The 23308-nt window shown below is 36.6% G+C and overlaps 1 protein-coding gene across 2 annotated transcripts; it reads left to right on the forward strand.

The window, feature by feature from the left end:
- The first annotated feature begins 595 nt into the window (after positions 1 to 595).
- CHORDC1 (cysteine and histidine rich domain containing 1) lies at positions 596 to 22990 on the forward strand. 2 transcript variants are annotated; one of them, XM_014835399.3, is made up of 11 exons: positions 596 to 1160; positions 4713 to 4762; positions 7426 to 7482; positions 8515 to 8672; positions 10708 to 10811; positions 11455 to 11513; positions 15280 to 15350; positions 16323 to 16428; positions 18698 to 18817; positions 19262 to 19324; positions 19584 to 22990. In XM_014835399.3, the coding sequence occupies exons 1-11, from the start codon at positions 1097 to 1099 to the stop codon at positions 19728 to 19730; spliced, it is 999 nt and encodes a 332-aa protein (XP_014690885.3). In that variant the 5' UTR covers positions 596 to 1096; the 3' UTR covers positions 19731 to 22990. The 2 variants fall into 2 exon arrangements, with proteins under 2 accessions (XP_014690885.3, XP_014690886.3); XM_014835400.3 differs by having other exon boundaries at positions 930 to 1160; positions 11458 to 11513.
- The last annotated feature ends 318 nt before the right edge of the window (positions 22991 to 23308 follow it).

A 23308-nucleotide genomic window follows, 5' to 3' on the forward strand; every position in this document is an offset into this window, starting at 1 on the left:
GGAGTGTGGAAAAATGAGAAGTCTTTTACTGCGGCGGGAGGACTGTGAGCTGACCTCTCATTCGCAGACTTGGGAATCACCACAAACGTTGTATAGCATCTTATCTGTACTCAGGAACTACTGATATCACTATTTTAAGACTGTGCACTATGCGTTTGCTTTTATTTCAAATGCCCCCAGTTTGGGAAATATACAAGTCGGAGCTAGTGCTGTTTGCAAGCGCCCGTTAGTGTACAACTATACTTTTTACACCGCACTTAATGAAATCTTACTAGAGGCTCCAGGATTGGAGAATTAAGTATTGACCAACTGATTAAAAGGAAGCTAATATTAAATAGTAATAATTATCCCAGGGTCTTAGGAGCAATTGTGACCATTTCTAGCACTGTATTTGACCAATACTTTTCTTTGCTATTTTCATTTTTAAGTGCTTTGCATTTTCAAACTGATTTGACTGCAGTTACTCAGTTACTAAAACTGCTCCCGATGCCTACATTCCTTCAATGTTCCAGAGATCAGGACAGTGACATCTGTCCCCCACTCCTCTCGTCATTGACTAAGCAGCCACGTTCTACGCAGAGGATTCGGAACTCCTGTGCTAGGATTCTACACTTACTCTCAAGCAGCTAGGGGACAAACATATCGACAACACTATGTAACCACAGTCTCAAAAGAGGGACGCTGGGGTGCAGAGGCGGAGGGGGCAGGGCGACCACTTTGGGGCGCGAGATGCCCACGGCCCCGGAGTGGCGGAATCTGGAGAGCATCACTCCCCCGGCGGCCTGCACGCTCTGCCGTCCAGGTTTCCCTTCCACGAACATCCCGGGTCCTTCCCCGACCGCCGCCGCCACCCGCTGGAGTCCGACCTATCGCGATCACCCTCGTGCCCGGCCTCCGCTGCTTCCTCCTCCTCCTCCCAGCTCCTCTGCGCCTGCGCGACCGGAACATTCGCGAAGGTTCCTGAAGCGGAACCGGCCGTTCCCGGAAGCCGGCAGCCGCCCAGCCGCCAGACCGGTGGTTGCGACAGGGGAGTTGTAAAGGCGCTCGCTGGTGGCTCCCGGGCTTTGGGCCTGACCTGTAACGGCGGGAGAGGGAAATGGCCTTGCTGTGCTACAACCGCGGCTGCGGCCAGCGCTTCGATCCCGAGAGCAATGCGGACGGTAAGGGACGCGCCGCAGCCTCCGCGCGGGCCACCTCCCCCGGGACGCGCGGGGCCCCCGGGCTCCCTCCCCCGCTCCTCCTGCGACCCGGCGCCGCGCTGCCCCGGGCAGGGGCCTCCAGCCCTCCGGCCGTCTCCGGAGACGCCCGGCCCTGTGCAGCCCGAACCCGCGGCCCCCGCTTTCCCCGGTCGCACGTGTGTCCCCGTCGTCCGGTCACTGGCCGGTACACCTGGAACTGAGAACATCCTTGGGTCTGTCCGTCCACTGTCCTCGTTTCCCCCCGCCCCGGTCTCTTTGGAAAGCAAATGCTAACCGGGTGTTGCTGGGCTCGCTCTGCGGCTCTTTTGCTGTGATTGTGTGTGAGTGAGTGAGTGACAGAAACCGAGACACAGGCTGAGACCGGAGGCTTGGCAGGGGGCCGGTTATCCTGGCGTTTGAATTTGCCCTCGTTGTTAGGAGTATAGAACTTTATTTGTATGAAAGCCTGCTGTCGGCTTGCTCAGTCGACCCACTGTTAATAAACCTACTTTCCCTAAAATTGTTCTTGGTTAGGAAAATTATTCTCTATCTTGGCGCTGTTAAGTTTGATACATCCGTCCCGGGGGGTGGTACATTCGTTGTCCTTTACTTAATAGCTGTATTTCTTGCGTATTTTTGCTGTGGCAAAATTAAAATTCCCATTTTAATACCATGCCATCTTCGTGATAAAATGAATGACCTCCGCAGCACCTAGGTATAGAATGAAGGGTGTAAGTGAAAGTTAGTGACTGGACTAGGTGAAGAATAGAAAATCACCGATCATTGAATTTTGATTGGTGAATGGGGTAAAGGAGTGAGCTGATTCCTTGAATATTGTGCCAAGTGAGATTTTCTCAAATTCCTCTAGCGTTTATGGTATGTTTTCTGTATGCCAGACGTTGATCTATGGCTTCATACCATTATCGCATTTAATCTTCACAACCCTCTGAAATGTGCATTTTTAGACCTGTTTAACAGAGAAGCCGAGTTCAACATGATTCCGCATCATGGAGGAGATTAAAGTCCTTGCCTTTTAAAATCTGTCACCTCTGAGTTGTCTGAAATAGTTTGGTGCAAGGGTAAATTGGTGACATTATTTTTTTTTTCTTTTTTCCGAAGATTGGCACCTGGGCTAACAACTGTTGCCAATCTTTTTTTTTTTCTGCTTTATCTCCCCAAACCCCCCCTGTACACAGTTGTATATCTTAGTTGCACGTCCTTCTAGTTGTGGGATGTGGGACGCCTTCTCAACGTGGCCTGACGAGTGGTGCCATGTCCACGCCCAGGATCCGAACCCTGGCCCGCCAAAGCAGAGCGTGAGAACTTAACCACTAGGCCACGGAGCCGGCCCCGGTGACATTATTTAAAATGCTAAAACCATTGGCAGGATTCTAAGGGAAAGATAAATCCAGTCTTTGTACAATACTCAAGTTACTGTCATTGACATTTTTATGATATTAATATGAAGTTATTCAAGAGTAAAATTGTGAGATTTCAGTGAATGACAAAGTCGAAGAATGAGGGGTTTTAAAGCCGCTTCTTGTTGGTAGCCTATATGAAAAGTAAATTGCCTTAGTGTCTGCACATATTCTGCTTTAATGTTAAATAAAGGACAAAGGCTAGTATTTTGTTGCATGGGACAATGTTTGTTTATAGGGTTTTATATACCAGCCTAAAATTAAGGGGAGATAGAGGCATTTTTTTGGAAGTCAACTCTGTTTGAAATGGTACAGCGCCTAGGGGAAGAGTTAGAAAGGGGAGGCCAGGAAAGCGGGGGGAGTAGACACGGTGTGGTCAGCAGGACCAGATTGAGCGGGGAGCGCCAATAAAGTTGTGGAAAGTCTATTTGCTTTAGTAGAGTGGGGGTTATTTTAGAGATTTAAAAGAAATACTTCAACTAAGTTGGCTGACAGAATGGAAAGTTGAGAAAATGGAGATGGGGAGTAGAAGACATGAGCTGGTAGCACCCTGTGGACTAAGCTAGAAGAAAGTTTTATAGAAAGGGAAAGCTTTGACCTGTGTAGTGACTGAAATAACAAGGCTCCCGTCTAAGCCAACGTGACCTTTCAGTTTAGCGTTGAAGGGAGACATGGTGACTTGCATAAATTAAACAGTTACTCTGGAAAAGCACCACTCCACAGACAGTATTTGACTTAACCCAAGCGTGTGAGGAAAGCAGAGCAGCTACCAAGAGGCAGAGCCTGAATTTGAGCCAGGGTCTCAGTGTTAAAAGCCCTTGGCTCTTGGCCACTGCTGCGCTGTAGCTTCTTACTCATAAAATATCCCGGCGCGAAACAGGTAAACCTGGTAAAGAAAGGCTGGAGAGGAAAACATCCATCTGCTTACCATTGACTTTTGAAAGTGGTAATTTTAAAATTTTGTTCATACTAGTTGAAAGATTAGGACCTCACTCACTCCTGCTGCCATTCTGCCCCAAATGACCATGATTATGATTGTGCCTCTTTTTGTGTTATACGTGAAACGTTTTATGCCTCTGACTGTATGTAAAACAGCTTCTTCCCAGTCCACACGTTTACTTACTGCCCTGAAATACCTGAGCCTTTCTTGCTCCATTATCTGGCATGCTATCTGTGTAACACCTGGTTACTGACTAAGGAAACCGCACTGGCTGTTAATACAGAGATAGGGAATTTTCTCTAAATACCGGAAATTAATCATTTTAAGGCACCACCAGTAATCAGAGGCTGTAGACAACTGAAAGCTAAGCAGACTGGAAAGGTTCAGCAGAGAACCTTCTAAGAAAATTGCTCAGGTGTGGAGCTGACCTGTTTTTTTCTCAGCTCATGGTTCTGTCTAGCCAAGGAATAAGTGTCTATTATCTGATTTATTTTAACGTAATACTCCATGTTGCAAACACTAATAAGCCCATTTTCCTAAGAGTTAAGTAAAAATTAATAGTGTAATGGGGAGGGGGGAGGGAAATACAGAACAGAGATGAGTGGGAACCCTGAAAATAGACTGTAGAACTTAAACAGCTTTGTAATGAGGGTTATATCTAGGAATTGCACCTTTCTAAGAAACTTAAATTGGCAATTAGAGATTATATCAGTTTTTATGATTTTGAACCTATTCTTCCAAAATATCTTTTTAGGAAATCTGTTGGGCAACCTTTATGGTTCAATATACATAAAAACACCTAAGTTTGATAGTACTTTTGTAAAAACAGAATTGAAAGATGGTGGTCAGTATCTTGGAGCTTGAAGTTGTGGTCCTAAACAAATTTTACTGCAAAGATTAGAGGATTATAGTATATAATTTGTTATACTTGAACTGTTCTGTGTTATTTTTACCTATAGCTATCATACTCTTGAATTAGAATTTTAACTATTTCTATTTTAATACAATGTATTAAGAACTGTGTGCCATTCATCAAACTTGAGCGTTAGTCAACTTTTAAGGAAAAGAAAAGTATTACCTACATTTGGAGAAAGGATCGAATGTTAACCCCTGAAGGAAATAATGATTTTTCTTCATTATAAAGTGGTGTTTTTTTTCTTCTCTGTTTTTGACCAGATGCTTGCACATACCACCCAGGTGTTCCAGTCTTTCATGATGCATTAAAGGTAGGAACTTGATATGTTTCCGTCTCTTCATATTTATGTAGTAAATTTAGAGGTATAATACTAAAGCTTTTATTTTCTCATCTTTTTTTCTCAGCTTGTGATTTTCTACTTTTTTAATGACCATTTTGGGGTCCTTTAGGCAAGTACTCCACTAAAGGCAAAGACAGTAGATAGTAGATGGTGATCTTAAGGTCTTTTCCAGTTATAAAATTGTTATTTCTATTCCAGCTCTTGTTTTCTATACTCCACATTTCTTCACTTCCTTAATTTTGAGAGGAAATAAAAGCAGTTGCATTGACTCTTCATCTCTCAATCTGTCAGGCACCTGCTGTCTAAAAAGAGCAGCTCTGGATTTTAGGAAAGGTTGTTATAAACACTCAATGGTGCCAATCCTAGGGACAGACATGTGAGTTTGGAGTAAAACTCTAAACACAAAAGAGATGCCACGTGTTTTCCACCTGTACTTCCTTGGTGTTCTGGAGAAGTGGAGGAATAGTAGAATGTTGTTTACCAGGTTCTTCTTGGTGAGTTTATTGATCTTTTAAAATTCATGATAATATGGTTCATTTTCCATTGTGTATCTCAAAAGAAAATGTTGCAGTGTGGCTGCCATGGTTTTCAGTGTTGCTACTTTTGTTCTTAGGAACTCAAACAGTCTTACATGTTTAAATATTGTTGATGCCCTTTGAATTTCTAATTATATACTTTCCAGGGAGTAGTTGGGCCTTTTTGGTGTTTAACTGTTAGATAGCCAAGTGTAAACAAAGATCTACAAACAGATAACAAGTTTATATTAGTCTGGTTAGTTCTAAGTGAGGAAAACAGAGCAGACATTGAATTTGGTAAGTTGGGACCTGACTCCTCCATACATTTTTTTAGCCTCTTTACAAACATTTATGGGGATGGAGGCTGTAGTTCTTTGGAGGATTCATTTTTGCGAGGGGTGGGAGATTTAATTTTTCCTGGACTGCTGTTTATTCTGCATGCGTAATTCTCAGTCTTTGGCTTCTTATTTTCTCTCATTCAGTTCATTCATTTCTGTCCTTAAATGTCACCTCTATGCCAGTGGCTTCTACAACATATTTCTATTTATGTGTGTCATTGGCAACTGCAAACCAGTTTCCAAAGTGAATTATTATTCCAAAAATAGCCTGCCTCTCATGTGCTGCTGCTAGTAATGATATCACTAACTTTCTAGTCATTCAGTCCATCGCTTTCTTTGTGTATCACCCAACTGTTGATCACCCCGATTAGTCTTAATGATTTTACTTTGAAGTATTTTTGTTTCTCTCTCTTCTCCAACCCCTGTTTATTACTGTCTCTATCAACATTTCTTGAAGACCTAGGCTTTCTAAAACTACTGGACTTCACAGCCTCGTAGGTTTCAGACAAAATATGTGGTTCAATATAGTGTTTAGTGTTGCCAGTTTTCTGTTTGAGCAAGTAGCAAGTCAAACATTGCATTAACGAAAGAAAGAATATTTTAACATTTAAATTAGAGGAGGCATATTTAGAGAAAGGAAGATCTTTTTTAAGAAAAGACAGTTAGCAACGTTATACTCACATACTTAAATTTATCCTTCTGTTTCTCATTTTGCTGAGGACTGCCATGGATTCCAGATTGGCATTTGGGTATAACTAGTGTATATCTTGTATGTATCCCTGTATCCCCAGAATACCTCATATAATCTTCATATATGATTTAGACAATAAAGTTTTTTCTCATATAGAATAACTTTTCTGATGACATTATCACTGCTAATTAAAGCCTATATTTAAGGTTGTAGTAATTTTTCATCTATATCTCAATCAAAGATAAGAGAATTAATGTAAAGTAAAAGGGAATTTAAATTTCAAAATAAAGGGAAATTTGAATTATAGCATATTTAGCATTTTCTTTAAAAAAAAAAGACCCCTCTAATGCGTATTTTGGGAAAAAATCACTACCAAATTTTTCATACAGTATATTGAGCAAAACAGTGAGGCCCAGAGGGATCTGTGCAAAGCTAGTCCTTCAGTCTGAATTTGAGGCATCCTTAGTCTTGAGACTGCTGCATTTTTCTTTCCTTATTCCGTAAACTACATTGGAATTACAGGTGGCAACTTAAAGCTGTTTTTGGTAAGCCACTTGGTAGTTGTTCAGAAATCACACACTGCATTACAGTTTCTGGTTTTTTATGCCTCTCACTGAAAAGATCATTTAACCTTCAAAGGTCTAACAGTGCTTAGGCTGCTACGTTCATTAATCTGCGTTGTTCTGAAAATAGAATGCTGACTGCTGGGGGACTGCTACGTTGAGTTTGTTTAGAAACTGAGTTATTATAATTATCTCTAACTTATTAGGTTTTTAAGGTAAAGCGCTTCACTTGCTCCCTAGATCCTTCAGAATATATAATGTTTTTAGAAATTATAAAATGTTTTTCTTCCAGAAGTCAAGTACTGTTCTTGAAAGCAGAAGCACTTTATTTTCCTGTTTCAAGGTGCTTCCTCTCATGATAGATCACAACACAAATCACTTTTAACATTGGTTAATTCGTCACAAGTTGAAATCTATATTTGCAGGTCACTTCTAGATTCAAGGCGATACATGCAAATGGACTGTTTTAGTGGATTGTGGTTCTCATGCAAATACAGTTTTCAGTTTTTTCTTTTATGTTTCATAGGGTTGGTCTTGCTGTAAAAGAAGAACAACTGATTTTTCTGACTTTTTAAGCATCGCAGTAAGTGTTAATTGTTTTTTCTGGAGTATCTCCCGAAAGTTACATATTATACGAAGCTCCAGATCTGAGGAGTGCAGTTTTGGGCATCTATTGACTAGTCCCTGTTAACCTGCAGATAGTACCTTTCCTTTAAAATGGAGCTCACCTCCCTTCTACAGCTTGTAAAATAAAGAATGAATCTATCTGTTTTAGAAATTAAAGCTTCAAGATATTAATTACCCACTTGCCAATTTAGGTTTCTTCTTGGTATTAGTAGTCTTAAAAGAACAAGAAGAAAGAGGAAGTGGTAGGCAACAATTTAAAGCCTTTCAGTTAGGAACAGTAGTTCTTATCAAATCTAAGATACTGTTGAGATACACCATTATTTTCTATACCCTCAAGAAAGAAAACTAAAGCTGTTAATTAAATGACATGTCATTGATCTTATGATTTCAGGGATGTTAAAATACATGTATGCCTCAGTGGAATGTGGAAAACGTACTTAGTGTTTATTGAATGTTTACCACCTTCCAGATGTGTCAAGTATTCTATTATTTTATTTAATCCTCTTGAAAAATATCTTAATTGCCATTACCTTCATTTTACTGATGAGGAAAACAAGTTTAAAAAGATTGATTAACTTTCTCAAGGTCATATTTATGCTAAAGGTCGTGTAACTATTAAGTATGAGAACTGGGTCTCAAATTGAGGCCCTTTTCTGTAAATAATTTGTAGAATTCTCCTTTTGAGAGCTCCAGAATTTGTTTCCTGTAAACAAGAAGTTTATGCTGTATGTTTAATAGAATAAGTTAAGTAGATATTTATGAAGTCTAATTCAAAGGCTTTTTTTAAATGTATTATTCAGGTGTAAGCACTCATTTACAAATACAGAAAATTTGAAGTCATTTTTAGTTTCTTAAAATAGGTCAGTGTGATAAAAGTGGAGAAAACATACAATCGAATTTATTGATAAAGAATTGAAAAACAGTATTTCTATTATGTTATGTGAAATAGACGATAGGATAACTCTTAATGAATGCCTTTCACTGACAGGGCTGTACAAAAGGTAGGCATAATAGTGAGAAGCCGCCCGAGCCCGTCAAACCTGAAGTCAAGACTACTGAGAAGAAAGAACTATCTGAATTGAAGCCCAAATTTCAGGAGCACATCATTCAAGCCCCTAAACCAGTAGAAGCAATAAAAAGGCCCAGGTACGCTTTCAGCCACGTGTTTTTGTCCAACTTGAATAATAGCATTTGTTCCTGGTATTTTCTTTTATGATTTTGCATAATACCATTTGTAGCCATTGTGTAGGTCACCAGCTTTTGAACCATTTGGTTTTCCTTAGATAGATCTTTCATTTTTGTTCCCCCTCAATTTGAGGGCCTGTACACAGGAAAACTTCATTGCAGATTTGCTCACTGTACCATCATACTTATGCTCGGGGGGAGGAGCCACACATCTTTCTTGTGCCTTGACATGTGTCTTCCACTGTGGCATGGGGAAATTCTGGAAAGGAATTGTCCTTGTCAGGGAATCAGTTTGAGTTGAAAAAGACCTTAGAGGCCTTCCTTTCCATTCTACTGTTTCTTGACTATGTTCTAGACGTTCTTGGCAGAAGACTAGTTTCTTTTCAAATAATTGTAATGAAGAAGAATTTACTTTTACTTCAAAGCAGTACATTTTGTTGTTACTAAGTCAGTGTATAATTTTTCCTTATATTGAGCCAAATTCTGTCTCTTTTTTGTTTGTCCTATTTTGGCATTTAGGACCAGCCTTGTCACTTACCTTTTACTTTCTGAAGCCTGAACACTCTTAATCTCATTATTACTGACACGTTTTTAATGTATTTGACTTAGATGGCAGGTCTGTTAAAGTACTTTTAAAATATATTTAGCTCATTTTGTAGTTGAGTTATATAGAATCTTCATACTCACCGTCTGGTCAATTAGACTCCATTTTACATTCCCACATATGCATGTTGGGTACGACTGTTACACCAGGTCGTCTTCATGTTGCACTTGAGTACTGAATTTTTTTAGAACCAAAATACAGGACATTAAAAACAGATGGTTTTTGGCCTCAAATACAGCCTCTGTTGATATTTTTATTCACACTATGGACTCATGGTTTTTCCAACTTTTTCTTTATTGATCTTGCTTAAATAAATTTATAGCATATTAAATAATACTAGACCAATATAAGAACCCTAAGACCTAAGAGACTTTGATGTTTATTTGTTCATTTAACCAAACTGCTTAGAATGATTTTATTCCACCTTCACCGTATTCATAATTATGAGAGACTTTATCAAATGGCTTGCTGACTGATTTACCAGTTAAAAAAATAGGGAATGACAAGAATTCTGGTATGGCTCATTTTTAAGTATTACAGTGGAGTCCACCATAATTGACAGTGTGAGTTAATATTTTCTTTAAATACTGGATAACTAATAATTTTATAAGAGGAAGTGAGAGAAATTAAATATTTTATCCTAAATTCATTTGGTAGTATTGTAGAGATGACAAGGATACAGGTTTTTTGTGTACTTTGTTAATGCCTCCTCCATTCTTAGTGTTTTTCATTAAGGGTGTAGAATGAGTAACCTAGGATTTGTTTTTATTGCTACATTCATTAATATTCTTGATACTTACAGAATGGACTTAAACAAATTGTACATGCAGCACTTAACCATTGTGAAATGTTAGGGAGTAGTGGTATTGTTGTTTTTAACCCTACTGAAATTGCCTTGTGATACAAGATACAATTGTATCTCAATTTATAGGTGCATATAGTGGTGTCCACACAAAGTGAATTATCTGCACCAGTAGGAAGAGGGATTTACTTAGTACATCTCAATTGCCTGTCTATTATATGCTCAGCTTTCTGCTTAGGCATGCAATGTAAAAGTATACTTCATGGTCCCTTCCTTAGAGTTAGTCATCCTGACAAACTGAATTCCTAGTCTTTACTTCTTTCCCATTACCCCTACTGATTAATAATTTAATGTATCGGCAATACCACGATTATTTGAGATTTAATATTTTAATGTCAGGACTTTTTCTTTTAAAACATAGAAATGTAGATACGTCATAGCAGTTATTTGCAAAATGCTTTTTAATGGGAAGAACTTGATTCACAAGGCATTTGGTTTCTTTTCATAAATTAGCTCTCAAGTATTTGTTTTTAATATAAAGAAATATTTTGGTACATCAATAATGGTAATAAAGTTTCAAAATTCTCCAGCCCAGATGAACCAATGACAAATTTGGAGTTAAAAATATCTGCTTCCCTAAAACAAGCACTTGATAAGCTTAAACTGTCATCAGGGAATGAAGAAAATAAGAAAGGTAAGATTTTGTTTTGTATTTTTTCAGTACAGTTAACCAATTATCAGAGGGAGACAGGAGCAGTATAGTTTACTGAGTATAAATATTAAAAAGTAGCACATTGTAGTAAAGAACTTTTTGTTTTCTAAATGCCATTAATACCGCAGAATGAATATGTGGTTTATTCCAGTATGTCTTTATTAAAAATGAGACCTTGCTAATTAAAAATTTTTTTCCTCTGTGATTCATTACTTTTTTAACAGTGAGTTAAATTTCTTTGATAATTTTAAATGTTTCATTGTGCATAGTATAAAATATATTCAGTGTTCTCTGACCTATACCTGATCCCTTGGGAGAACCCTTTCATGATTTCTCTGTTACAAGGTTAAGATTGATAAAGTATTGCATTATAGAATAGAAATGTGTCATTTATCATTTGGGGGATATAGGCTAAACGGAATTGTAATAGTTTTTTTCTTATTAGATTTTTAAATATATTACGTGAGAGGTCACACAGAAAACTTGGTTACTTAAAATATCAGTGATTTTTGTATTTGTTTTCTTAAATTCTTGTTTTATGTAAAAGGTTACTTTTTAAAAATGGCACTACCATAAAGTGTTCTATTTTAATGTTTCTAATTTGATATTTTTTTCTTTGTTTCAGAAGATGACAGTGATGAAATTAAAATTGGGACCCCATGTAAAAATGGAGGGTGTTCAAAGGTACATGTTATAAAATTTGTGCTGTGTCATGGAAGTAAAATTTTAATTTTGAAAAAGAAAAGGCAATTTACGGACCCAATTCAACAAACATTTGGCCGCCTGTTAGGTGTTGGGCACTAGGCTGTGGACCAGGGCTACGAATGTTGATAAGAGACTGTCTCTGAGGAGCACTGTATCTGATAGAGTCATTGAAATAGGTAATTCTAATTCAGTCAGCATTTACCGAGCGCTTACTATGTGCTGTACGTTGTTCTAGGGGCTGGGGATATAGTATTAAATAAAACAGAAATTTCTGTTCTCCTGGAGCTGATGTTCTAGTTTGAGGAGAAGGGCAACAAACAGGTACTTAAATATTATGAATTGATATAGATAAGGAGAAGAAAAAGCAGATAAGGAGGTAGATTGAAACTATTTAAATAAGATTGTCAGGGAACTCCTTTTTGAAGTGGTGACAGAAAGTCAGAAGTCTGAATAATGTCCCTGATGAGTTATGAAAACCTTGGAGCAGATATGGGAGTAGCGTGCATAGAGGCTTTAGAGCTTGACAAGTCAAGGAATTAGGAGAAAGGGCAGTGGGGCTTGGTCAGGGGTGTGAAAGGAGAGGGTCAGACAGGTAGACAAGATTATGGAGGTTCTTATAAGCCGCAGTGAGGGGTTTGGGCTTTAAGTGAAATGGGAAGCCATTATCTGTTAAGGAAGAGTTTTAAAAAGATAACGTTTGCTTGATAAGTGGCAAATATATTATAATGGGGCAGGAGTGGAATTGGAAGAAGGAAGACCAACTTAGGATGCTGTTGTTGGAAGGCCAGGCAGTGGGATTGGAGATTATGTTTTGAGAAATGGTTAAATGTGGGATGTAATCAAATATCTCAGTGAGGCTTTTTCCTACCTATGTTCAGATGTAAGATCGCACACCCTCTGACATTTCCGCTCTCACTCTTCTTTTTTTCCTTCTTAGCACTTGTTACCTTATTTTGCATATTTATTTTGCTTATGATCTCTCCCATCTTACTTTCCCTTCCCTTCCTTCTCTCATGGAAGGTTTATAAGGAAAGAATTTTATTTGCTTTGTTTTTGTTGTATCATGAATTAGAGCAGTGCCTGGCACGTGGCAGATGTGTTTAGAATGAATCATATTTGGAAATATTAACAGGCCTTGCTAATGAACTGTAAGTGAAGGGGACCTCTGGTTCCAGCAGCTAGGTGATCCATTAACCAAGGAGAAGATGGGGTTGCGGGAGCAGATTTGTAGTTTTCCCTCATGTTAAGTTTGAGATTGTCTTGCTCATGTAGGGATGGAAGTATAAATGTATTCACACGTGCTTAAAGGAGAAGTAGTAAATAAAAGAGAATGACTAATTCTCGGAGTCGGGGAGACAGTGCAAGTGGTAGGGTAGTGGAGGAAGATCAGAGAGGAGGCATCCCAGATGAATTTGGACAAAGAAAGACAGTTCTGTAAATGGACAAAAAGGAAGAGGATCTTCCAAGCAGAGGTAATAGTAGCAGTAGTAACAATAAATAAAAACAATAAATAGTTAATAATAATGGTGTAAAATTTGGTAGTGTGGAGTTAAGATTAAAAGAGATAAGTAGAGGTCAGATCCTGAAAGCCTTTTATAATGCTCAAAAGTTAGACCTTATTTTAGATTATGGAAGCTGTTAAAGAAAATTTTTCATCTTTTTCTTTGGAATGTAACATTAAAAATATCCAAATATAAGTTTATAAATACCTCAAGGGATTTCCACAAAGAATGGCCCTCCTTATGCCTACCCCTCCCAAAGGTAACCACACTTCTCTGTCAACATAGGGTAGTTTTGACTATTGTGAACTTAATGGAAATAGAATCTTTGAACAGACACTCTTGTGTCTGTCTTCCTTTGCTTAATAAAATGTTTAAGAGTTACCCTTGTTGCATGTAGCTATAGTTTGCTCATTTTCATTGCTTTAGGATGTCATTGTTTGAATGTCAGTCAATTTATGCTTTTTGCTTTCCTGTAAATTTTTTTGATTAATGCTACTATGAACACTTCTGTGCACAACTTTTGGGGCACATGGACACGTTTCTATTAGGTGTATGACTAGGAGAGGAATTGCTGGGTTGTGGTGACGTGTATGTTCATCTTTAACAGATGCTTGCTCGTAGTTTTCACTGGTGGTTGTATTTACACTCCCAGCAGCAGAGGTTGAGGCTGGTTACATGTGTTCCACACCTTGGTCCTACTGTGTAATATCAGTATCTTATATTGTAAGCCATTGTTGTGGATATGTAGTATCCCCATTTTAATTTTTACTTTCCTGACTTTCTTTATTATGAAGTTGAGTACTTTTAGTATGTTTATTGGCCATTTGGATATTCTTGTGTGAAATGTCCAAAAGCTTTTACTATTTTTCTATTACACTGGCTTTTTCTTAGTGATTTTAGGAATTCTTCACATTTTTTAGCTATGAGTCCTTTGTCAGAGAGGGAGACTATACTTTTTGACTGTTTAATAATGGCTTTTTTTTAATAAACAGAGGCTCTTTAATTTTCATGAAGTCCAATTTGTCCATCTTTTCCTTAAGATGTGTCCTATTTAAGAAATTTAAGAAATCTGCTTACTTCAGGGCCATGGTTATTTTCTCATATATAGAGACACATTTAAATGGACAAACCACCTGGAACTGATTATTGTTTAAGGTGTAAGGTAGGTTTAATAAAAGACTTTAAACAAAAGAGTGATACATGTTTTAATTAGGTAGTAGTGTACAGAAATTGAAGGCAGAGAAATGAATTAGAACATGTTAGTATAGTCTCACTGCCTAAAATCTACTAGTGATCATGAGGAACATGAGCGAATTAAATTGGTAGATATTTTTAAGTCAAATAGACAGGATTTCACAATAGACTACATACGGGTTGAGGGAGAGGAGAAATTGAAGAGGACTTCCAGAACTTTGCTTTAGGAGACTGAGTGGATATGGTGCCGTCACATAAGATGGGAAGAAGTGTAGGAGGTTCAGGGGACGATAGTGACGTTCAAAATCTAACATAGTGGGTTTCATGTGCGTATGCAATATCCTTAGGAGATATACACTCCTGGTACTTTGGATTTACAAAAAGTAAACATCCAGAATTTTATTTTCTGTACTTGTAGGTGGTTGCTTTAAATACCAAAATAGAAAATAGACTACTGGCTGCGTCTGTGTTTTATTAACATAACTTTTTGTGAATTCATCTGTAGAGCCTTCATCTACAGCAGCAATGGGGCCCGGATCTTCCAGACAAACCCTGGATATATATATAGGTCTGCAGCTCATTTTACCCTTCGTAGGGATAAGAAATCACTATAGAACTTCCAGAATTGCTTATTAGATTTTCTGTATTAATTCATACTGCTCACACAGAGTTTCTGTACACATAAATCAAGCTGTAACTATATTTCTGTTGAGAGTACTAATCCCTTTGTTTCTATATTGTTCTGTAAATTTAAATACCTGAATATGCTTGGATGTGACCTCATACCCAAAAGTGAAAGCATCTTAATACGTCCTATTGCCTACTTTTCTATTTGCCTTTTTCACAGGGAACTGAAACTTAAGCATGTCCAAAAAGGAATCATTTTTCATTCCTTATTGGAATGACCTGGGGTTAGTTTATGAATGTTATAGGTAATTATTTCTTGAGCATTTTCATAGTTCATAGAGGTCACCAGTACCACAAACCCACATGTCAGATGTAACATTGGCATATGAAAGTAATCTTTTTCCTCTTTTTTTCTCTTTTAGACATACCAGGGTCCACAGAGTTTAGAAGAAGTCTGTGTATATCATTCCGGAGTACCTATTTTCCATGAAGGGTAACTTATATCTGACTAATTACAACTTTATGGTAGAAGTTACCAAAGTTAATATGCTTGAAACGTTATTTGCTATACAGCATTGTTAGGTATTTTACTTAGTTGTCATGTAATCTTTTCAGTAACCTGGAAATGTGGGTTTTGTCTTTTTTCCCCCCACACATGAGAAAACTAAAACAACGTTACAGTAAGTGGCCATTGTGGTTCAACCTCATGGTTTTCCTCATTCGCTTATATTTCAACGTGGTACTCATTCTCTTTGAGCTGAGTAGTTTTCTGTTTGAAGGACTGTCATGCACATTGCAGGATGTTTAGAGTTTTTGGTCCTGGAGCACTAAGATACCAACGTTGTGGCATCCAAGAAAACCCATGCTTTTCCATAGCCCTCAGTTGAGAGGCTCTTTTCTATATTACGCTGTAGTTTCTAGAAATGCAGTACTGTGTTAAAATCTTCCACCCTTTCCGTGTTCTTCAGGACTCAAAGCCAAGGTTTTACTGTAATTTTGTCTTCCAGTGATAGATTTTTCTCCAGCAAATTATAGTGGGTTTCACCTACTTTGGGACTGACCATCACAGGTTGTGTAAACATTAGTTTGCAGTTTGTTTGCATGTTCTCACTTTCCTGGGTTATTAAAATGTGAGGATTTTAAATCTTTGGTCATATAATTTTTTGCTAGCTTCCTGAGGAAACTGGAACGTGAGCTATTAGTGAAAAGCTGGTTTGGAATTTTGCAATGGTTTTAAGCATCCTTATTCAGGAGCTCCAAAATTGCTATAATAAATGGCGTTCTGGCTTTAAAATTATTAGTCTTTGAATCGTTTTAACTGTTTAGTAACTTAGACACTTGTACGATACTAAAGTTGCACTTTTTAAGTTGATTTTCTTTTTAAATCACACGTGTCACTGTAACACTTCTGGACCTAATTGGTTGTGAGATTTTATTTCTGACATTTTTCTCTGATAACTTAAAGGATGAAATACTGGAGCTGTTGTAGAAGAAAAACTTCGGATTTTAACACATTCTTAGCCCAAGAAGGCTGTACAACAGGGAAACACATGTGGACTAAAAAGGATGCTGTAAGTAGCCTTTTCGAAATTAGCACATTGTGTTGTATTCATGTGAATCATTTTTAGAAGATTTGACATTATTCTTTGTTTAGATTTAAAAAATTTACCTCACACAGTAAAGTTTTGATGTGCCCAGAAAACTAACAGAGCACTGCCCTTTGATCAAAATAGCCATTGTGTTCACTGATGCAAGTATGTAGGTTTTTGTGAAATACTTTTAAGCATTCGGAATTGAAGCATGTTTTTCTGTAATTCCGTAGCCTGTTCCCACTTTTGTTTTTCAGAAATCACTTTTCTGCTCATTTGGTGTTATTAATCATGTAGACTTCTGATTCTCTTCTTGCCACGTAAAACTTCATTCAGCCGTTTACACATGCACAAATCCTCCATCTAGTGGCCAAAGAAGAGGATTGCAGACCTGTTTTGTTGCAATTGTTTTGAATGCCTCTGCTTGCTACAGGGAAATTTATCAGCAGAAAAAAGAAAGCATCAGTTCATACTTCCTGGACAGCTTCTTTTCTTTGTTTTGTTTTTTTGGTTTTTGCTGAGAAAGTTTCACCCTGAGCTGACATCTGCCAATCTTCATCTTTTTGTGTGTGAGCTGCCACCACAGCAGGCACTGAAGCAGGGCTGCCAAAGCAGAACGAGTCAGACCACGAGGCTTGACTGCTCCTCACCCACGAGGCCTCCGGGGCTGGCCCTTGGACAGCTTTTTTTTTTTTCTCCGAGGAAGATTAGCCTTGATCTAACATCAGCCGCCAATCCTCCTCTTTTTGCTGAGGAAAATTGGCCCTGTGCTAATATCTTTGTCCATCTTCCTCTATTTTATGTGTGGGACGCTGCCGCAGTATGGCTTGATAAGCGGTGAATAGGTCCATGCCTGGGATTCAAACTGGTGAACCCCAGGCCGCTGAAGCAGAGTATGTGAACTCAACTGCTACACCACTGGGCGGACCCCTTTGGACAGGTTTTTAAAAAGACTTGGGACTATGCAAATAATTTCTCAAAATCCCATTAAATTGTGAGAAGGCAAACAATTTGTTGCTAAATAAGTGTTTGTTAGCTATTGTTAATGCATTTTATAATGTATTAGTTTTATGTGCTGTGTTGACACTCATAAGCCCATGACAGTGAACCTTTTCAGTATATGTATGTTTTAACTTAGAGAATAAGTGTAAATTCTCAAATTGCTTTAGGGATTGATTTATTCTATATTTGAGTGTTGTGTAGTTTCTGCTTTTTTAATAACACATGGTTGGATATTATAAATATATCCTTCAAGTTATAATAATTATCTATCACAAAACTTTCAGGAATGTTTATTAGAAACAAGTGAAGTCTCCCTGTATTTTCTTCAAGGTCCAAAGTTTGAAAAAGACAAATATTTTCTATTATATGCAGAAGGATTCAGAGTATACCCCTTGATGTAGTAATGTTTTTTTTGTTCTTTAGTGCGTATAGTTATCAAGTATTTTGTCTAAGCTAGTAGCAAAGGGCAAAAAATGTAAATGATATGGATAATGTAAATTCAGTTAGTATAATGGTATCAAAATGTAAATACCTCTTTTTACAGCACTAGTGTCTCGGTTTCCTGCCTTATGTGACTAAATTACCCTCATTTATAAAAATATCAATTTGTCTCTGTTTAAAATAGTTAATTGATAATAACAATCTACCACTGGTAGGTAATAACTATTTCCATAATAGTAATCAAGATTACTTCTACAAATTTCCACTCACTTTTTTCTGCATGTTGTTATGAGAGGAAACTAATTATTCAATAACACCAGCAGGCAGTTATAAGTAGTCAATTATTTTTTCCCAAATTTCAGCTTGTAGAAAATAAATAGAAGGTTCCTATGCCTGAGGTTAAGATGTTGTCTCGTGTATCTACTGAGCAATGTCTTCTCACTTTACTCTCCAGAGAATGTTTTGATGGCTGACTGAGTAGATTGCAGAAGGTTAAGATTGGATAAAGTTTAGTAGGAGTTCTTGAATTGTCTTTTTCAACATTTATTAATGCTGTGGCCCTGAAAGAAAAATACGAAATGGAAAAAATAAGCATGTTCTCAAATCATAAAACCATATTCTTTTGTCATGATATATTTAATTGTTTAAACTTCTTGGTGGGAACTTTAGAAGTTGTTTGCCCTTAAAACCATTAAGGGCTTAGTTGCACATAGTAATTTTTTCTCAATTAGATGGGTCGAATTCTTCTTTTTAAGAGGTTAATTATCTGGCACTTTGTATATTCATAAGAGCTTCTTTTATATTACAGGGCAAAAAAGTTGTTGCATGTAGACATGACTGGCATCAGACTGGGGGTGAAGTCACCATTTCAGTATATGCTAAGAATTCACTTCCAGAACTGAGTAAAGTAGTAGCAAATAGTACCTTGGTAAGTACATTGAGTATCTTTGAGTAAAAGTTGTCTTTATACGTTATTCTTTATGTTAGTGTATTATAAAATATTGTTCTTGTTTGAGCTGATTTTAAGGTACCTTTTAATCTTTCTCATTGGAAAAAGTAATTTGAAATTACTTTCACAGAAACTTTTAAATGAAAAGCTCTGCCTTATAGTTTTTTCTGAAGCATTCTGAAGATACTACCGTAGCTTAGAAAATTTATCAAATAATATGGTACTCAGTTCTCATTGTGAAACTTCAAGTTAATTTTTCTTTTCTGTCAATGGTTTTTTCAAATAAAAAATATAATACTGGCAGTTTCTTAAAATAGCTTAAATGATTTTTATCAATATCTTCTTATTTTTGTAATCATTTTTTATGTCATATACCTTCAGTTTGGATTTGATCAGTTAATCAACTTTCTATATCTGTTTCAGTTGAATGTGCACATTGTATTTGAAGGAGAGAAGGAATTTCATCAAAATGTGAAATTATGGGGGGTAAGTATTAGGAATCCAGCAGAATTTTTTCTTACAATTTAAAATACCATTTGTACAATAAAAAGCAGTACTTTAGTAAGCTTTGATGCAAAGTAGATACATAATTTACCATTATTCCTTACCAAAAGGTTTAAATCTAGGTATATGAATGGCCTTAGTAGCTTAGATTTTTGATTATTAGCATAGACAAGACCAGTGTTTTCCTGGAAGACTAATAAAACCACCCAAGTTTACTGTAATTCTCTTTGATATGTTGCAGGTGATTGATGTAAAGCGAAGTTATGTAACTATGACTGCAACAAAGATTGAGATCACCATGAGAAAAGCTGAACCTATGCAATGGGCAAGCCTTGAACTGCCTGCAGCCAAAAAGCAAGAAAAACAAAAAGAAGATCTAACAGAATGAGTTTAGGGGCGGGGGGCCTGCAGGGGGGAGTTATTGCCTATTCCAGAGTTGTTAATATGTGGTGAAGTGGTGGCTTGCTGCTGTAATCTTTCGTTTTGTTCTTGTTGATGTCGTTGAATGTGGCATTTCAGGGTCAACAGTAGGTTCTTAAAAGCCAAAGTCAGTTTATATTTTTGTGCCTCCCTGATTATTCATTTCTTCTCACTTACAGAACTGTTAGTTATGTCCTGTACTTGAAGGAGCTAGAAACTAGCTCATACAGAGTTACAGTATTTTTTAGTATACTATGTTAAGCTGAGAAATATAAAGGAACATTTGTTTTGTTCACATCTTTATTATCCCATGATTAGTAAAGTAAGATGGAATGTCAAATTTTTAATTAGTTTTTTCATGAGTTTGTGTTCCTGTAGTACTTGAAAAGCTTTAAGAAAGAGATGAAGCTCTGCATTGTTCTTTCCACTAGAGACAGTTCGTTTTTCTAGGAGGGTTAATTCAGAGGTGGTATAGTAAGCAGTTAAAGGGGAATATATGCATTGATTAACAAATCAGAATTTGTTTACAACTAATTGAATTAAAAAATTATGTCAGCACCTATATTACTTGCCAAGCAGTATGATTTAAGAGTATAGGAAACATAAATAAAAGTATAGAGGTATCAGTTCGGTTAAAATTCACCATTTAAGACTAAGCAGTAATGTTAAACATCTCTTTCCTGATTATTTGTAGCTGCTTTGTATGGTGTTATGCCTAAATTTATAGTCATAAATTTAGGCTGATTTATAGCCTACATCCTCTCAAAATCTTTACTTAGTTATATATACAGACAAATTATCTATATCTGGCCTCCATGATGGAAAACAGTATCTATAAAATTGTAGACTTACGGAAATACATTAGGGTATCAGAAAACTAAATATTAAAGCTTTGCTTTATGACAACTATTACATGTTAGATAAATAAAATAGCTTAATTATTTTGGAAATTTTTTTTAGGCTTTCATGAACAACTTCCCAATTCTAGGTGATACTGTGTTGATAATATATTGTCCTTTATTAAATGTGGGTATCACAGAATTAGATTGTTTATGCTGATTGAACCCATTTAAGGATAGGTTACTTTTTGAGGCAGTGCAGAGCTCACAAAGAAAACTAAAATTAGGAAATGTTATGAAGCCCAAACTGGCAGAACTTAATAAGTTTGGGTATGAATTTATATAGATTAAAATTATTATTTCTCAAGTCCTTTGAGTCTTTTTCTTTTCTTGGTGTTAATGGAATTCTTATAAAGAATTTGCAGAAATACAATTTTAGTTAATAAAGAATTAGTATATCTCACTCTCCTACCCTTAGCAAAGAACTGTTAGATGTAGGTATGTAATTATTAAATGGTTTAGCAATAAAGATGTAAAAACATCTGGCAACCAGGCTTTCATGACACTAAAATTCTATAGCAAGAAATTTTTGGCAGTAAATATTGGGCCCAAATAGTTTCTAGTACTTGGGGCTGTATTTAAATTTTTAAAAGTTATGTTTCATAATTTGTGAACCTGGGTTCGCTTGGAGATCTGAAATTTTGTTTATTGTTTAGGGGAGAGGTTGATTCCTGATTTAATTTGAGGTAACAGTTAATGCTTTTTTGATGTTTCCTTCTTGAGACTGTTTTCCCCTAAACAATATCTTAACGTGTTATGTGCGTTTGAACTATTATTTAAAGCAAGTGAATTTGCATCTGTTAGTTACAAAGCACTGACTTTTGTGTGTTTTTTTGTTTGTTTTTTGAAACAGCCTATGTATTTAGTCTGGTTATATTAGTGACCATTCTATTTCCTTACTTATTCCTATGAACCTCTGAATTTGTTGCCCAGATAAAAATCTAAATATCTTATCTTAGACTCATACATAAAGGGACACAGATATAATTAGGTAGATCATGTTTTACTTTATCAGTCTGTCAAAAAAAAAATAAAAAATGCTTGTTAACTTTAAGTTGTTTCTCTAGAAATATGCTTTGTCTTTCTCAGCATTCAAAGTAATTATTGTACCAAAGCAGTCAAAGCTAGGTTTATTATACACTTGGTAACTAATCTGACAGCTGACCTCAACATGGGAAATACACAGTTCTGTTTTTCTTGCCTAGCACATTTGTTGGTATAAAGGAAGTAAGGTCCTAAGAAGTTGAGCTTTTATTTGTTTAACCTCTTATTTTGAGATAGTTTTAGATTTACAGAAGAGTTGCAAGAAAAGTACAGAGTTCTTTCTATCCTCTATTAATCTTCCACTTATGTTAAAATCTTTACCATAGAACTTTTACAAAACTAAGAATTAGCCTCGGTAGAGTACTGTTAACTAAAGTAGACTTAATTTTCACCATCTGTTTATAGTGGGACACTATTAAAGGGTAGTTCTTGAGACCTATCCTAGTTTTTTTGTGATAATTTAAGCCAATAATTTAAACCTTTAAAAATATAAATTGAGGGGCCAGCCCAGTGGCATAGTGGTTAGGTTTACATGCTCTGCTTCAAGCAGTCTGGGGTTTGCCGGTTTGGATCCTGGGTGTGGACCTAATACTCTGCTCATCAAGCCACTCTGTGGCGGCATCCTAAGTACAAAATAGAGGAAGATTGGCACAGATGTTAGCTCAGTGACAATCTTCCTCACCCCCCTCAAAAATATATATATATTTGTAAATTGAAATTAACGTGCTATAGACATACATTTGTAGGTCAATGATGTAACTTCTTGTTATAACCATATACTGTCAAAAGAACTATAGTGACTTATTTTATTATAATTATATTTTATGCTAGAGATTTAAATTCTTATTAGGTATAACTTGTGTGGTTTTCTTTAGACAATTCTTCAACCATCTAAGGGTGAAGAGAATCTTAAAGACTTCTTGCAAATATTTTAAGGTGACTTTGGGTTATTGCTCTGCAGCTCTTTGCTTTAAAAAAAAAGAGAATCAGTCATGCCCCGGCCTGAAAATGCATGTCATGCATACACCCACAGTAAATAAATTTTTCAAAGCTCATTTATGAGGTCCAGTGTGAGTTTGAAGGTATTTTGGTATGTTCTCTGTAACTTTTTCTTTTTTTTTTTTAATAGCTACGTCCTTTTATTAAGTTGTGTGAGAATAGTAACAGGGCTCTTTTTTTGTTTCATTGCCAGTTACTTTGATCTGGCATTCATATTTGGTGTCTATTTTGATTCTTAAGCCTATATCATAATTCCATGGCCTCAGTTCTGAAATGCAAACTAAGTCCAGCTTGTTTTAAGTTCTGTTAATAAACGTTTCTTTTCATGGCTTTTGTTTGTTTGTTGGGTAGGTAGGAAGTTGGTTTTTTACCTACTTGCTTCCTTATTGCCCAAGTATCTTAGAACTTAAACTCATCTGGAGTTGTTGCCTGGCTGGCCTTGTTTAATTAAGTGTAGATGCCTGGGGCTTTATGCATGTGGCATTATTGCTAAAATACTGGGCTTTGCAAAGCTTTTCTTCTGCATAGTTATTGTTTGATTTTAAGTTTTTATATAGTTCTTGGTTGTGAAGAATTCCTTCAAGAACGGTTTTTCTGAAGAATA

Source organism: Equus asinus, chromosome 20 (genome assembly GCF_041296235.1).
Source record: "Equus asinus isolate D_3611 breed Donkey chromosome 20, EquAss-T2T_v2, whole genome shotgun sequence".
Taxonomy (NCBI): domain Eukaryota; kingdom Metazoa; phylum Chordata; class Mammalia; order Perissodactyla; family Equidae; genus Equus; species Equus asinus.